The sequence below is a fragment of the Rhea americana genome, unplaced genomic scaffold, assembly GCF_003343005.1.
Source record: "Rhea americana isolate MKP2758 unplaced genomic scaffold, rheAme1 scaffold_231, whole genome shotgun sequence".
NCBI classification, from domain to species: domain Eukaryota; kingdom Metazoa; phylum Chordata; class Aves; order Rheiformes; family Rheidae; genus Rhea; species Rhea americana.
The window spans coordinates 970,829-988,086 of NW_028186348.1; the positions used below are offsets into that span (position 1 = coordinate 970,829).

At 44.8% G+C, this 17,258-nt stretch overlaps 1 protein-coding gene across 1 annotated transcript; it reads left to right on the forward strand.

The window, feature by feature from the left end:
* Positions 1-6: 6 nt before the first annotated feature.
* MAP6D1 (MAP6 domain containing 1) lies at positions 7-16,248 on the forward strand (the record flags this gene model as incomplete). The annotated part of the gene is made up of 3 exons (XM_085306102.1): positions 7-284; positions 12,476-12,593; positions 15,668-16,248. Coding segments are annotated over 3 exons (423 nt in total), but the record flags the coding sequence as incomplete, so codon positions are not given.
* Positions 16,249-17,258: the final 1,010 nt, after the last annotated feature.

A 17,258-nucleotide genomic window follows, 5' to 3' on the forward strand; every position in this document is an offset into this window, starting at 1 on the left:
GCCGGCGCTGCGGGCGCCGCCGCCGCCGCCGAGCCCTTCGCGGCGGAGACCCAGTACCGGCAGGACTTCAGAGCCTGGCCGGTCCAGAGGAGAGACGCTTTCCCCTGGATCGGCTCCGGCGGCGACTGCAGGAGGAACGGGGCCCCCGCCGCCGCCCCCGGCAGCTCCGTCTACGTCCTGCCCGCCGGGGACGCGGAGGGGAGGCCGGGCGGCAGCAGGCACAGCGGCTTCCCGCAGCTCTGGCCCCGCTCGCGGGCGGACGGCGCCCACACCACCTCGTACAGGTAACGGCGGCGCCCGGCTCCCCGCGACCGCGCGCGGCCCGGCCCGGCCCGGCCCGGCCCAGGGGTGCTCGGAAACGACCGCAAAGGGCGGGGGGGGAGCGGGATGCCGTAAACGCGGGGAGGGGGAGGCGAGCCGGACACCGGGCTAAACCCCTCTGCCCCGGCGGCTGCACTCGCTTTTGAAAGCGTCGTCGTTAAAAACGTCCCTTCTGCCAGCGGTACCCCCCTTAGCGCAGCACCGTTTCGGCCTGTGCAGCTTTGCATGTCTAGAGCACACATAGCATCTGCCAAAACGGCCGGCTGAGCCTGCGAGCATTTTCTAGCTCTCGACGCTTTAGAATAGAGGATGCGGGAGCAAGCCCTTGCGCAGGACCCACGCTGCCTCCAAAGCAGGGCAATGCTCCAAGCACCCGCTTTGGGAAGGCGCAGCAATTTCTACAGCCAGCTGCACTCATCAGAAGTTGCACTGAACCATAGTCCCCAAATCTGTGGGTGCCATAATTGCATTACTGTAAACACCTGGGATGCCACGTCCAAGGTGAGCCAAATATGGCTCAAAGCTCAGGCAGACATGAAGACAGCTGGGACATACCCCAAAAAGATGCAGTCTAAACTGGTAACGACAATAACGTGTAGGGGGAAAATTAAGTATCACAATCTACCTCTCCTAGAGGGCTTTTTAAAATGATTGATTTTTTTGTTATTGATGCCTTCTTTTCCCCTTTGATCACTATGACCAATTATAAATGCTTGTTTTCTGGAATAAGCAATAAGGCTGGATGCACCCAAATTCAGCCCTGATTCGCATTAATTCTCATTCATATGCACCCCAGGGAGAAAGGGGATTCGAGCTGCTGTGTGGTCAATACTAAATATTGCATCAATGCTCCCTAATAATAATGGTAATACAACTATTAAGCATATTGACAGTATAATTAATCTTATTCTAGTAGAATTGCAAGTATTTAGACCTTAATGATCTATTATGCACCTAGGACACATTTCTCTTTGTAACTGCCATTCATCAGATTATTTATCAAAGAGCTTTTAAGAAAAAAACACTGGGTCCCTGGGAAGGGTTATAATCCTGCATGTGAGCACAGGCTACAATGATGCAAATGCACTGATACAAATGCAGCTACATATCGTCTATGAAAATGGCAGGTGTGCAGTATTTGAATCTATGCACTACTTTATTCTTTGACATGTCTCACAGATGATTACTGTTGAGGAAAAGTGCTTCTGAGTTTTGAAGTGGTGGAAGAAGTGCCTTGTAAGGCTTCAAAAGAGAAACCTGTCTAAAACAGCAATAGCAAAGCTGATCTTTCCGAAACATATCCATCTTCAAACTGTTGTTTAAACCTCCCCCTGCTTCGTCAGTCCGACCCCAAGCCAGGGGCACATTAAACATTCATTAGAATCACAGCTTCTGTCAGGGAAGAGCCACTTTTCACACCCTCCTTCCCTCCGACTACTCTGTTCTTGCACAGGGCTCACAACAACTCCAACAAAAGCGCAACAATTTCACAGATGAAGCACATGGTGAGGGTGAGATACCAGTCAGCAAATCAAAACAGAAGTTTTAGGAAAAATAAGAAGCCAAGTTGTCCAAGAACTCATCATGGCCTGTGTGTGGGAACTCTGTGCACTGAAGGCAGAGGCATGAGCAAGGCCAGCTACACCAGCATGAACTCCTCACATAACACATTTAAGCTGTTGGAAGGTTATACACTATAACTAATGTAGGCAGGCATACCTAAAACAGCAGCTAGAGCATTAGTCTGCTAGTTTAGGCCTACACAGCTGAAACCACCTTTGCCTCAAGTAATTTCCACAGTTTCTCTGAATTTTCATCTAGCACAACATCTTCCATTTGCTCAGTTTAAGAAACCCCCACACGGCTGAAAGCAGCTGAACACGTTCTAGGCTAAGTCACAGGAGTCACAACAAGCAGCAAAAATAACATCCACAATAGCTTCCCAGAGCAGCAGAAGTCTGCTTTGATACATGTTAGTTGCTTTTTCCTTTTCTAAACAAGGTTAAACAGGATCAAAGTGGCTAGTACTTGGCAGGGTTACTCTCTTGCAACTACACTTAAGGTGCTGAGCTTTTATTTGGTAACTTAAACCATGCTTATGACACAGAAACATCCTATTAGTGCTGGAAAAGCTCCTCATTTGAGGCTGAGAAGAGGGGACCCACCTTTTACAAGTCACAGACCAACAGCCACAAGGATATTTTCACTAATGATACCACATTACAGTCCTCCCTCCTTCATACCTCACTGTGCAGCGTCCCAGTCTGTAAACATCTACCTCATCTTCAGGCAATAGGTGAACAGCAGCACTAGGTTTTCTTCATCTTCCTGCTTGACAAAAGCCAGAAAGATCCTCCTTGCTCTTTAGCAGGGTGCTTAGCAGCCATGCATAACCACCACCTTCACCAACCTCCAGCAACAAAAACCTGCCCTGATTCTTGTAGGTACTAATCAGGGAAAAGCTGACCCACCTGGCCCTGCCAGTGGGTAAGGCAGCTGCTGAGCAAGTAAAAAAGGCGAATCAGCTGTAGTGCAGGTAAAGCAAAGGCATGTTTTCTGCTAGAGGGGAGGGTTAGCAGGTGTGGGCCTAGCCTGCCGGGGTTGGCCTGAGAGGAGGCAGCTGGACAGTGCTGGCTCTTGAGGAGGAGGTTGGGCAAATTAGGTAATGCCCTAAAGCACTGAGGGGAAAAGGACGATGTGCCTGCACCGCAGCTGAGACCAGCGGTGGTAGGGCAGCTCACCAGAGGGGCTCAGGTATGGAAAACACTCTAGTTCTTGGTCTGGTCCTCCTGTTTCTTTTCTAGGGGAGACCTTTGGGTAGGTTCTGCCTCTTTGGGTGTTACAAGAGTTAGAGATCCTGCACTGAGCAGGTAGGACAGCCCTGAGGGCAGGGCCCCTTTGCAGGCGTTCAGCTGCCTCTGCTCACACGAGCAGCACTTGTTCGACTCGGGCGCGCTGTAGCTGCTGTGGCAGGGCTCTGCAGCAGCCCAGGTCAAGCAGGCAGCACGAGGCTCTCACTAGGACAGTCAGGTGCTGTAGTGAGGACAAGGCCAGTCAGTTGCCTGCAACTGTATTTTATAACTGCCTGGTCTTGGTAGCCATCTGGGCTTGCTTAATATTCAAAAGGCAAGATCTAAATAGATGGAATCCAAGAGGATGGTGCAGAAAAGTTAGCCTTGTTACATGGGCTGTTCTAAGCTTTTGATGGCACCAATTTTTTTTGGCTTAATTTTGTAAGCTTTTTTAAAAAAATAAAATAAAAAAGATTCAGGGATTTTGACTGCATGTTTCAACAACAGCCCACTGCATATTTGTTCTTGTGGAACCTCTAAGTGTAGCAGTGAATCCTCTGCAATATTGAACCTAGTTTGGTATATTTTTGCACATCAGATACTTTATTCTGTAAGTTCCTCCTCCATCTTTCTCCCTACATTTTTTTTAAGCACAGAAGGAAATTCAGCTGCATGCAAAGCAGGCTGTATTCTTCCCCACATATTATGGGGCCAGCCTGACCTGGCCCTTAGCAGAACAAAACAAACAGGAGCAGTGACCAAGACAAAAAGTCCAACCCTCTTCACGGTGACTTCAGTGGGAGTCCTGCTATGGCCAAAAGAAAGGTAAAGGTGGGAGGAGTATCAAAAGGATGCCTGCTCTCCACCTTGCTTTGAGAAAATGAAGATGTTTTTAGTCACAAAACAACTTTGTATCAACAGTGGAAAGACAGCATGGCATCCTGCTTTCCCCAAGGTTGCCCTTTATTATCAATATTTTTCCTGGATTTCATTTGGAGTTCTGCTAGACTCTGAATGAAGTCAAAGGCTAATTGGTCTCTATGGGGGAAGTTCAGCTACACAGACCAAGTCAGATCAATACAAACTGCACAAAGAAGGAAAAACTGGGATGTGCTCCCATTGCGAAAAGATCCCAGGGACTGCTGCAGCGTTGCAGTAGATTGCACCTTACTAGCACTGAAAGACAACGAGCAGGGAGCTCAGAGCAACCCTGCCTGCCCTCCCTGAAGGTTTTGCCCTTCAGGGTCATGGTAGCAGCTTTTCCCTTTCAGCAGCAAGTCACAAGTATTACCTACTTCTGACACAGTAGCGATTTGCACACCATCAGCTGTAGTACTAAGTTTGAATGCATTTAGCAGGTGTTCTAGGGGGAGGAAAAAAAAAAAAAAGAGAGAGAGAGAGAGAGAGAGAGAGAAAAAAAAGAGGAGGCTTCCTGGTTGCTTACCTCCATTCTGTGGATGAGAGAAGTTGGTGCCCTCAGCAGCCATCTGCCAGCTGTCCCCTAGTGACTGTTCGTTGCGTGTCACATTCTTCTTGTTTTATTAGAAGACAACAGAGATGGGGCCACAGCCCCTCTGCCAGGGCTGGCCTAGTGCAGAGAAAAAGCTCTGTTCAAGGTTCAGTGATTGCTGTTTCTGCAATGAAATGCTTTGAGCAGGCGTTCAAGTGTACCTGGCTTGTGCTAGCAGACCAAGGGGGCGGAGGCACAGTAAGTAAGCAGACCAAATCGGGGGTGCTGATCAGCAGCATTTCTTGCTCATAGAGTACAGCCACACAAATGGCCTTTTTCAGTTTTGTTTTGTTGCTTTCATGTAAAGAAAATGATATGGAAAGAGCTAACGTCACTTAAAGGGTTAAGCACCCGATGTGCTACTGCTAACGTCACTGCTAGCGATGCTGAAAACCCACGTTCCTGCGTGAGTACTCAGCATGCTCTGTGGCACTATGCTTGCAGAGAGGTCCTCCCCACCAAACAAGGTATCACAGACCGAAGGGGGATGACATCCCTCTCCCCTCCATAACCATGGGATGCAACCAGGGAGCAGATTGCTTTGCTGTCTATACTATTTACCTACCTTCAAACACTGCTTCTGCAGGAGGGCAAAGTGAATTGTGGTGACCAGTTCACACTGAAAAGCATCTTATTTCAGCTGTGTGGAAGGAAGAAAAAAGGTCCCTATGCACATGTTCAGCACTGTATGGGATTATGGCACATTCCTGAGCTAGTAGGGTTAAGAACACTGTGAGGAGCTCCATCCTTGATCCAGTAAGATATTTAAACACATGCTTAACCTTAATAATGGAAGTAAAGCTTTTATAATCAAGGCTTAAAGTTATCTTTACGTACTTAAGTATCTTGCTGCTTGGGGAAATTAATACTGAAGCCCCTGACTTTTATGGTATTTAAGATGTAAGTTTGCTTGGGGCAGGCAATCTGGGATTGTTGTAGAGAGATTTCCCATAGTCTGGCTGGGAAAGGGCTGGAGGAGAAAGGAACAGAGACTTGGGAAGAGAAAATAAGGGCACTTGGGAATAGATGCTCAAGAGAGAATCTCCCTTCAGAATTAAAATAGAGAACAATTCAAGGGTGTTGCCTAAAGCTAGCAGGAAGTTCCTCCACTCAAAGTGCACCCAATCCTGTATTAGAGGAAAGAGAGAAAGGGGATAATCACAGAAATGAAGACCTTGAGACCTGCCTACACACTCATTCACACAATTCTCTGACAGATGAGAGAGTGCTAGCTCACACACGGTATGTGCTCCTCGCCAGTCTGTCTGCAAATGGGACAAACCCCAAGACCTCAACCCAAGGCAATGGTTTGAGGCTTGAGGGTTTTTTTCCCCCCAGTCTTTCAGTCCCAGTTTTTTGCTGCTGCTTCTCTCTTGTGCAATATGAGCAGCTTCAAGTACTGTTTGACCTTGCTACAGATGAGAACCAAGACAGGAAGAAGCTAGATTCATCCTGTGTGGTCTTAAACATTTCCAGTGAAAGAGACTCACTCGGAGATCCACATCTGTCAAGTGATCTTTAGACATCACACTTCATTCACTTTTCTTCTGTTTTCCTCCTCTATAACTCCTATTTGCTGATCTCTCTACCCTTCAACTCTTTCCTCTGTCCCTCTACCTTTTCTTCCACCACCCCCACTTCTTTCCCCCCAGTCCTCTCCTTACACTGAATGGACATACACTGTGCTCTGCTGGCTGGACAGAAGAACGGGCACAATTTGCTCATGCATCCAAGGCTTGGAAAGGCCTCCAGCATCCCATTTCTATCTGATGCAGCTCAGAGAAGGAGCAGTTTGACTGCTCCATCACCCAAGAGCGCTTCTGTCTGTTCCTCTCAGGAGGCTCTCACTGCTGCATCCATGACCCATGTTTTTTGCCACCTTCAGTTGGCTAGGAGTTGCCCTGATCTAGTTAGACCTTTGCTGTACCTCCTCTATACTCCAGCAGTGTGATATACCTAGGCAGGCAGCCATCAGCCCTTAGGAAAACTCCAGCTAGCAGAAAATGCTGCAGCACACATGCTCACCAACACAGGCTGCCTCTCTTCTGCTCTTCACCCTGGCCTCTCGTGGGATTTCCAGCCAAGCCAAGATCTCTGCATTCTGAGATCCCCAGTGGCACAGACTCAGCATATCATCTGAAACAGAATCGCTGGTCTTTCAGCTGTGCTTTGGCAAAACAAAACCATCTCTACTGAAAGGGTAGTGGTACATCTGTGCTAGGAACCTGGCTGAGCTGCCACAAGGAGTTTCCTCAGAGTTACATATCAGATCCCACCACCTTCTGCCCTGAATCCCAAGCACTCCATTTCACTCTCCCTTCTCCAAAGGAGGTCGATAGTGTGTCCTTCAAAAAGGAAATCTTAACAATAGAAACACCTATACTGTGCATACAACTTTCCCTTTGAAGAGAGAGTGCGACCAATGTTATTTATACCTATTAAGTCTCACTGGAGTGCCTAGATATTACAATGAAGATGGCAGGGGAAGAATAAATGCAGACTAACTCAGGCAGTGTAACTCTGAGTGTTGTATTCAGCTACACAAAATGAGTTTTTTCTGTATTTCTTAAACCAGAAAGAAAATTTTAATGCAGTTATACAGAATGCCACCAATAATTAATCATGCAGAGCAACCCATGACACAAAAATTAGGCATTAAAACGCCAACTGTGAGTGGCATTGGTGGTGTACTACAGGTCAAAGGAATTCTGCAAGTGCTGAAGGTAAATCTGTCTGGAAATGCCAGCTCCCAACACTGCAGACACCACATTCTGTGTTTGATTTCCATCCCTTACCTTTGCCTCCTCACCCACCACGTGGTGACATTAAAAATGCCCTCCATCTCAGTCAAAAAGATTTCACAGGCAACTTTCTCCGCAAAGCCAGAAAACCTTTGGGTAGCACACCAAACACCCGAGCAGCTGCGTATCCCTGAGCTCCTAGCAGTGTGGATTACAGCAGGCAGCTAGCAAAAATGCTGCTCTGCACATTGAAGGAACCCAAAGACCAACTAGTTTCTCGTAGCTGAGCCTATCACTTCTAGAACACGTCACACGATCTGACAGGCTGCCTTGTCTGGAATAATTGCAGTGCCAGCTGGCTGAGTGCCCAGTGACCTGGGCAGGCAGGAAGGCACAGGGCACTACAGCACAGCAGTCTTTGCTCTGATGGAGCAAACTACTAGGCCAGACAGCAGGGGTGAGGGAGCTGTTGAGTTACCATCACTGCTCTGTCACATTTGCCCTTTGTATGGTCTCAGATGGGTCTGAACCCAATGTATGCCTCCATATCTCCAGTGTGGCTCAGCCTGGACCAGGCAGGTTGGGCTACTAAGGACTGACTGATGGCAGATGAGGCTTGCAGAGGGGGCACAGTGGCAAGCAGGAGACAGCTCTCCCAGGTCCAGCCACGCTAGTTAGCAATGATGTATCCTTCCACATGCCTTTGCAATAGGGATCTTCTAGCAGAAGCTGCTGCTTTTGTCTACAAAAGCACCTGAAATGGTGCAACAAAAGCCCATGGTGGTGCTCTACAGCTGGAATGACTGGTTAGGATCAGATCAGAGAGCCAAAGTCATGACAATACAAGTTTTCAGGTGGTTTAAATCCTCATAGCATGGACAAACAGCACATCAGAGCAGCCTCTCAATGCAAGGAAAAAGAATCAACTCAATTTAAAAGCAACCTTTCTATCTCATATATGAAAAAAGCTGCCCAAAAGACCTAAGAGTACAAGTAGTCCTGCTCACCCAAAAGATGGAAATGGCACATAACTATTATTTAATTTAAGCAGTTCTCTTCCAAGTTAGGCTTTGTATTAACCTTCTGGTAATAATAACAATCCAATGACTTTTTTTGTTGTTACTGTTTGCAGTATTCACTAACTCTACTGCCACTTACTTGGTTTCCAGTTACTGCTATGGGGTTAAACTGTCCCAGCAGGCAATAAGCCTTTCAGCTCTCCAGAGTGCACTTATTCATACCTTCCCTCCTAGACAGCTCATATCCTGACACCTTATAAGAGAAGAAATTCCGTTTCCCAGGCTCTATTAACCAATTAGGAGAAAGAGCAATGACTGACAAATCAGTGATTTATGCGATCAAAGCAGTTCCACAGAAAACTTACACAGTTAGCTACCAATACCTTCTTAATATTGATTCTGTAGCAAGTCAGAGGTGAAGCATCATCATTACAACCTCTGAGGAGCCCTTTGGATCTCTACAGCTCAGAAGTCCCTTTTTTGTTTTTTCTTTCACCTCCAGCCCTGCCTGCGGGGGCTGCACCTTCTACCCTAAAACACTCCTGCACACTTGCAGGGGCAGGCTGGTGGGTCAGCCCAGAACAAGGGGTTTTATGTTGTACTTGTGACCCTTTCAAAAACAAGAGTTTAAGTCTCACTGCTGCTCTAGGCTAGTGCCCCTTAAATCTGACAACTGCTGCTATTAGGGAAGAGGGGAGGAGGAAGAGAGGTACAGTGGGAGGAGGAAGATGATTGCAGCAGCAGCAAGTCTCGTGTTCATCTTCAGTAGCAGCTGAAGCAGGGAGTCAAACTGCTTAGGGCTCTCCCCCTCTCCATCCCGCTTTTGTAATTTCCTCTCTGTGTTCTCCGGGTATTAACTCTGTTACTAGTATGGTCTTGGACAAGGCATCATTCATGGTGGTCAAAGCAGGGAAGAAGCAACATGCAGCTGAGCTGGTTCTGACACTCTGGCTTTCTCAAACACTGCACCAGGGAGCACAAGCAGGGAGACAAGTCACTAAATCTCAACAGAGCCTTAAATTAACAGAGTAACATTAGAAATTAGTTCGTTCCTCTTCCCCTGCCTCCAAGTAGGCTGAATGCTCAGACACATTTTGATTTCATTTGTTATTCTATGACTAATTTCTAGTCAAGTTAGAGAGCCAGCATTTGTCTTCTCACTCCTTTTAATTCTTAGCTATTCAGCTGCAGATGAATGTTTGTATCCTGCAAGCTGGAAGGTAGAGCTGTTAGCTGTATTTTCTGGACCAAATGTTGTCTAGGATCATTTTCATGTCTCCCCCCCCTTTTATTTATTTAATTAAGTCCCTCATGTCCCAGAAGGAACAATTCATCCCCATTTCACCCAGCTCTCCCCTCTGAGGGTTCTGAGTTTCTCCAGGGGGAAATCTGGGGTCCAGCTAAGAAAGGCTTCTGTGAGTCTCAGCCATGACTGTATTTGCCCTCACACGGCTGTTTCTATGAGTGAAGGCACAGCATTTCCCCATTGCACGTAGGTGTTTCAAACAGTTTTGGTTATCCAGGCAGAGAGGAAGACAATTTGGCTTCCAGCCAACATGAGAGTCCTATGATCCAAAAGCCAGCATTTGGGGGTCCTCAGAATCAGCAAATGATCTGTTACCAAGCAATGAGACAGAGCTTGTTGTGGAGACAGGCAGCACAGTCATTCATTGAAAGACTAGGACATACTCTGTTTCAGTGTAATACAGCAGGGAGACCAGCAGTCACAAGGATAAATAGTTAAGAAACAATACTATCAATATCCTTAAGGCAAGCCAGCTTTATATGGAACAGCAGGTTCAAGTGCCTGGAAACCGCTGGGATGTAAATAAAGGCTTTGTACCATTTAGCTGGTATTTTGCCCAGCAGCTGGATGTCCTCCCTTTGGCTGCAGAGCAGAGCAGAGCTCAAATTTAATTCACATCTGGGATTCCCCTCTGCAAGGTTGCCTTTCTGCAAGGTACTTCTGTACCCCCAGGTGCTATAGCAACAGTAACAGAACCACCAGCCACCAGAAGAGCCAGCCACACACTCACCTACTGCTTGAGCAAGTTTGCAAAGCAAGACACAGAGAAGGTGAAAGGCAACTGCTCAGAACAGCAAGAGCAATCCAATTACAGACAAAATTTGCAGTATGCATGGACAGCCCTAATGGGGGTCTGGTTTTGCTTTTTTGCAGGAAGCTCCTCTATTGAGCAACATTCCTTACTAATCCAGAGTAGATTTAAGAACTTACTTTGCCACCACGTCAGCTGACAAGCTGCTATCTAGCCTTGGCTGTGGGCTCCTGCGCTGGCACTCATCCGCCTTAACCAGAAAACGGTGTGGGCAGATAATTCATTAAAGAAACAATCACTTAATTTTTTTTTTTCTAGTTTACTAGTTTCTGTGTTAGACGCTCCAGGGCTGCACCCTGCATCTATAAATAAAACGAGGAAAGAGATAGCATTTTAAGGCTGAACCTATGTTTAGAAATCAATCAATCAATCCATAACGCAGTGGATGTTTTAACAACATACTAAAAAGACCAAAATCAAACCACACATTCTAAAAAATATTCCACATTTACATACTTTAACTACTAAGAGTTTTAAAGAGGAGTTTTCAGCTACTATCAAAATGGTAAATTATATTTAGAAAAAATGAAAACTAGAAAGGCTGTGATCAAAGCTAAGCTTAGCAAATTAAAACAGCCTATTTCTCTAGCCTGAATGTGGCTCATGACCCAGTCTTACCTTTGATCTTGTCTATAATGGATTGATAAAGTGGAGTTACTATTTTTATTTTTATGGAGTTACTATTTTTTAGCACTGCAGCAGGTTGCCCAGAGAGGTTGTGGAATCTCTTTCTCTGGAGATATTCAAGGCCTGCCTGGATGCAACCCTAACATGCTCTAGGTGACCCTGCTGAGCAGGGAGGTTGGACTAGATGATCTCCAGAGGTCCCTTTCGATCTCAACCATTCTGTGTTTTTATACATGCTAAGTGTAAACATAAAGTTTACTAGATACTAGCCACTAAACACCTCTTACAGAGGTTTCTAGCACGTTAAAAAAAAAAAAAAAAAGAAAAAAAAGAAAGAAAGGACAAGTTACTTTACGTCTTTAACTAAGAGTGCGACATTTCTCATATGGCATACTTACAGATTCAGTGCATACGCTTAAAAAAGCTACCATCCCCTTCAGTCACTGCCTGCCTGTGCCAACTTTCTGTTCTATGAAACAGCTTATAGCGTCATTGAAGGTGGTCAGCACAAACTCAGTGAGTTCGCTTAACAACATAAAGGAACGAGGGTGGTCTTCCACTCTCAGCCGTGTGGTGCGCACAGCTTAAACCATGCTAACATGACTGTTTGAAAATATTCAGCCAAGTTGCAGGAGTTACTGTGGAGAAGTTATCATGCTGTAAAGTCACAGCTTGGCTAACCTTCTCACACAGACCAACCTTTTGCTAGAAAAGCCGCCTGAATTGGTTACCAGACACACATACAAACAGAGCAGACTTCTGTCCTCTCCTGAAAGAGCAAATATTACTACGGCACTCAGAGTCCTATTTAGAAGGGCACTGGTGTGGCCTATCTGTCACAGAAGGGACAGACAAGCAGAGTGAAGGCTACAGGAGGACACCAACAGCCTAGCTAAGCCACACTCTGGCATGCTGCTTTTCAGCATTATTGAAACATGCATCTTTCCAAGTGGGAAGTCTCTGTACCCATTTCTCCAGGTATCACTACTCTAAAAGTAACAGTCACCTAAGCATCATTTTCTCAAACATTATCATGCAAAACAAAAGCACTTACCCCTATGTGAAGGAAAATAACAGTTGAAGCATCTGCCAGTTGAGATGGGGCCTTCCTTCTGATGCATTTCTGGCTAAGTTGTCACTTAGCCCACTTTCTGGGCTTTCAAAGAGAAGCAGCTCTCTAGGCTCATTTCCTCTTTTATTCTAAAATGGTTAGCCTCAGATGAGTTCAATATTGTGAACTGATTCTATCTAGTTTTGCCTTTTGGGTTTGCCCCCATTCTGAACAGAAACACCATTTCCCTGTGTATTGCATATTATGGCTTCTTTTGTCTTGACAATCTTGTTTCAGGCAAGAATATCGCCCATGGACTGGAGCAAAACCATCCAAACCTATAAAGACAAAGCAAGGCTTCATTATCCCAGAAGAACATTTTGTTCAAGAGACAAGCTATAAAGCAGATTTTAAGGTAATTATCACTTCTTAAAATCTCAATGTCTGTGTGGGTAAAGCCCAAAACATGCATTAGCAACTCCTCATTTGTTAACCAGTGTGGCGTGTGTAGAATAAAGCCATGTTCTCATTGACCGCTCTTTCCTCATTGTCTATTAGGTAATGTGGCCATCCCTTGCTTTCAGAGAGACATGCTAGAAAATGTTTTATCGTAACTTAACATAATTCAACCCTGAGACCAAGATTTTAAACTGCATGAAAGTCGGGCAGTTCAAGATTTGCGATTCCCACAATTGGATACCTTATGTACAAGGTGTGTGTCATTATATATCTTTGTGTAAGGTCTATTTAACACCCTCTGTACATACTGAGAATGCAGTCTGTGCTACTTCTGTCTTCTGCTAAGTTTAGGGCTGTAGTGGGAGACTTAGACCTTCAAAGTTAGTATTAACCACCGACAAACGCTTGCTTGGAAATGTCTGCATGTTGTTGCCCAAAAAACTCCACGCACCCAAACAGCACAACATTCCTATGCTATGGGAAGGGAAGAAGCTTCCATCTCTACCATCATCAAGCAGAATATAGCTATAGAAAGTGCACTCATGCCTATAAGACTTCCTTAGGCTTTTCCTGTGAGTTTCTATGACTTTCCATACCAGCATGAGATGTTTTCTTGTTGGCCAAACAAACCTAAGCATTATTGTAAAATCTATGAGAAAACATTCTCTCTGCTCAGCATTTTCCCTGATGGGACTCCAAATACTCAGTGTCCCACTAATGAAGAAAAGACTACACACAGACAAGGCCCTAATTTAGCAGCTTTTTGCATTAGGCCACCAAAGAGAACTATGCTTCACAAACAGCTGCAAAAGCTGATCACAGACTACATTATCTGACTTCGGGGCGATTGGACTAGATGATCTGCAGAGGTCCCTTCCAACCTCAACCATTCTGTGAAAGCAGAGCATGGCCAGGGCAGAATTACCCAACTGCACTGTGTGGTACCATTAGAGATAACAGCAGTTACTCCAGAGCCATTTGTAAAAAGTAAATCTTTGCCTTGGAGGAGATGAGGAAGAGATGTTTAGTCAGCAGACAGCCAAATGCCTCCTCCACAGAGGATTGCTGGCTCAGAGCTGTGACAAAGCATACAATGAATGTATCCAACTCAATTAAATGGGGGACAACGGCCTAAGGCAAAGTGAGAGAGAATTTGCAAATCCTATCAAAACTGCCTCTTTGCTCTGAATAACCTGGGATATTTTCTGAGGTGCAGCAATAAGGACAAAAGGGTTAGGACTCTAAAGGGGCAAAATAATGTCTCAGGCTCTCTGAGACCTGCAGACCTGCAGGAAGAGGGACAAAGCAGAGACAGATAGCAAGATGGTAGTAATGGGAAACGCCAGTCAGACAGCACTGGCCTGCTAAGAAGTACAAGGAAGAATATAGTGCCACCAACGGGCCAAGATGCATAGTGCTGCCTGAAAGATACACTCCGCTCCTCTGCTTTCAATGTTACAGACAGGCTCACAAGGAAAGGGTCCTAGATGAACCCATCAGAGCCCCTATCCAAGTTCCTTACAAAATGAAAAAGAAAACTGGAATCCCAGAGACAAATACATATTACTAAAGATACAATACTGTAGACTATGTAAGCAAAGGCCCCAGGTGTCCCACTGGGGCCTTTCTAGCACAGTCAGCAAATGTAAAGTGTAGTTTAGGATGGAGATGAGGCAGGGGAATCACCAGCTCAAACAGAAGTGAGACTGTCTGAAATACCTGGTTGACACGTGACCATCTGGATTTTCCCTCTTGCCTGAAGCCCATGGATTTGATAGACACCTGAGAAGTCAGTTTTATGTTCTGTTCTGCCAGACTGCATGCAAGATTCGGAGTGCTGATTTTTCCCCAGATACTGAGCACTACACAGACTTTGTTTGTGATGCTACTCTTGTTCCTCACTATATCCCCAGAGAAGCAGAAAAAACAAACAACACAACAACTAAAAACAGATCAATAGCTATTTTCCTTTGTCCTAGACACTCTTGTTTTTTGGTCTTGCTCTTCTTTCTCTACTCAGGTAGTGCCATCAAAGTACTTGGCATGAAGCAAAGCTTACCACCACTTTACGTTTTATGGCCAGATTCATCCAGAGTCCTGTGCTGGATGCATAAATAACTATACTTCTGTTTCAAATCCTTTGGACTTTTAGAATTAGGGAAGAGACAAAAGTGTTCAGGTGTCCCTCCCACTTCAGTACAGTCACAACAGCTACATTTTGGGTGAAATTCTGTCTCCATAGACCTCAATGAGAATTTTGGTCACAAGTATCATGAAGTCATATTTGTTATCTCTCACTTTTTTCTCCAGATTTGAGGAGTTTATATCCGTATCAGAAACATTTCAGTTTCACAATTTATCACAGCCAGTACTCGATACTGTTCTCTCTCTTTTTCCTTCGGATACTCCAAGTCTCCACATTTGCAATACACGTAACATGCTCATGGCTCCTTAAAGCAAAAGATTGAAGCATTTTGACATAATCTCAATAGCGTTCTCCAAAAGATTAAGACTGTACACCACAGAAACATCACGGTCGTCTCCTCTCATTTTAATCCAGAGGTGTCCAGGGGTGAATTTGTTCAGATGTTTGTAGAGTGCATGCCTGTGTGGATTTGTGAGGAGGTCGGCTGTTTGTCTTCCTCAGGTTGGCTCATGGCCACCTCCTGCCAAGGAAATGTCCAGCCATGGTTATCTTCCTGTCACAGCACACACCTTAAGGTCCAAGGGCCTGGTTCTAACAAAATCACTTCTCTGTGGCCAAGCATTACACATCTGCCCTTGAATCATCCTGTAAGCTTAGATCAATCTTAGCTATGCCCAGTTAAGAGCTAACACTTACCAGGTAATAGCATATTACAGGGCAGGGCAGGGCAGAGACACAAAATGGTCTAGACTCACTAGAATTCACACTAGAGTTGCACCCTGTGTTGCACTAACATTTTTTCCTTCCTCTCCCGCCCCCACTCACCCCACTAGATTCCAGAGGTGAAGACCAAATTCTCTCTCAATCCTTCTGCTGTTTTCCAGGCACCGTCGCGGATCCTCAACGTCTGAACCTGGACCTCGTTCACATGCAGGCAGCTTCAGCATGGGCTGTTAAGATGTATCACTATGCAATTTTCATGAGGAATATTAAGATCAAAGAATAAGTATTATCAAAAGCAGCTCCAGTGATTAATGATATGTACACACACTTTCTGTTAACACACAAATTGCAAAGCACTTGATTCAGAACTGGCAAAACACACTGCAAGGAATGACCTAGATTTTCATAGAAACAGGTTCATTACTATGCCAGCTGGTATCACATTAGGAGATTGACTTTGGGCAGCAAAGACCGTATTGCAGGGAACATCTCTATGCTTAACTGCACAGGGTGGGAGGGAAAGTACTCACAAACAGGATAGACAATTAAAACCAAAAAGTCTTATTTAACAGCACCTCTAAAGTAGGCCAGTGAAAGACAGGAAGTGTCTGGCTGACTTCTGAGCTTCTTGGGTTTTTTTTGAGATAGGAAGCTGGAAAGCTGAATATTTCCAAAATTGGAGAGTTCACAGAGAATCAAGAGGGGACTGAACTTCTGGAGACAGCCCTGACAACAACGCACCAACTCTGTTCAGAGATGATAGCACGGATGGAGTCAGCTAGACACCTACCAGACTCCTCAGGAGCAGATCTAAAATATCTGTGTAATCTGGACAGCTGTGCTTAGGTTGAGTGTAAATACTGTACATAGATTTTAGCTAAAGCAACTTATGATCCTTTAATGAAAAGGATATGCTTATACTTTTAATAAATGTTAACTCTTTGCATATGCAAGGTGGAAGATAGATTGCCTTGAAATTCCTAAATTATTGCCTGGATAATGGTAATGTTAATGCTAAGAACAACCAGAAGTGAATGTTACTTAGAAACTTAAAAAAGTAGAATGTAAGACATCCTTCATTTCTAAGATAGATCATATGAAGTGTCATTATTCTAAAGTTATTTTTTCTCAGATTGGTGTAGATTTAACTTTTGCTGAAGTACTTGTGTTTTAAGAAACCATTTTTTAGCCTTTGTTCATCCTATAGTAGGTTTTGAATTTCTATCTCAAGGACTTATGCAATATTATTAGTCTTCTGCTTATACAATGTTTTTCCTAACTATTTGGGGAAAAAAAGAAATAGAAAAACTTTTATTTTGTGTGTTTGAAATGTGTCTGCTAGAATGAAAGGAAACTGTATCCTCAAACTTGAATAGTGGTCAAATATTAATTCACTTGTAATTAAATGTACTTCAACACAGGAGGATTTTCCCCTTTACCACCTTCTAGCTCAAGTCAAAGGCAAACTTAATGAACTTCTGGAATTCTGCAAACACATATCCCTTGCTGGCAATTTCTGTAAGAACGATTTTTGAACTGCTGGCATATGGATTGTACTTGAAACTCATGCAGAGAGCATATTCTCACTGCATTATGTGAAGATTTAAACGGTGCCACCTTTGCTAGTTATTCAAACAGAACCTATAAACTTAAGGCTAAGCACAAGTACAGGTAACATCCTCAGTAAATTGGGGTTTTCTGGGACAAGGGATGGAACTTCTCACACTTGTCCTTTCATTTGAACCCAGAGGA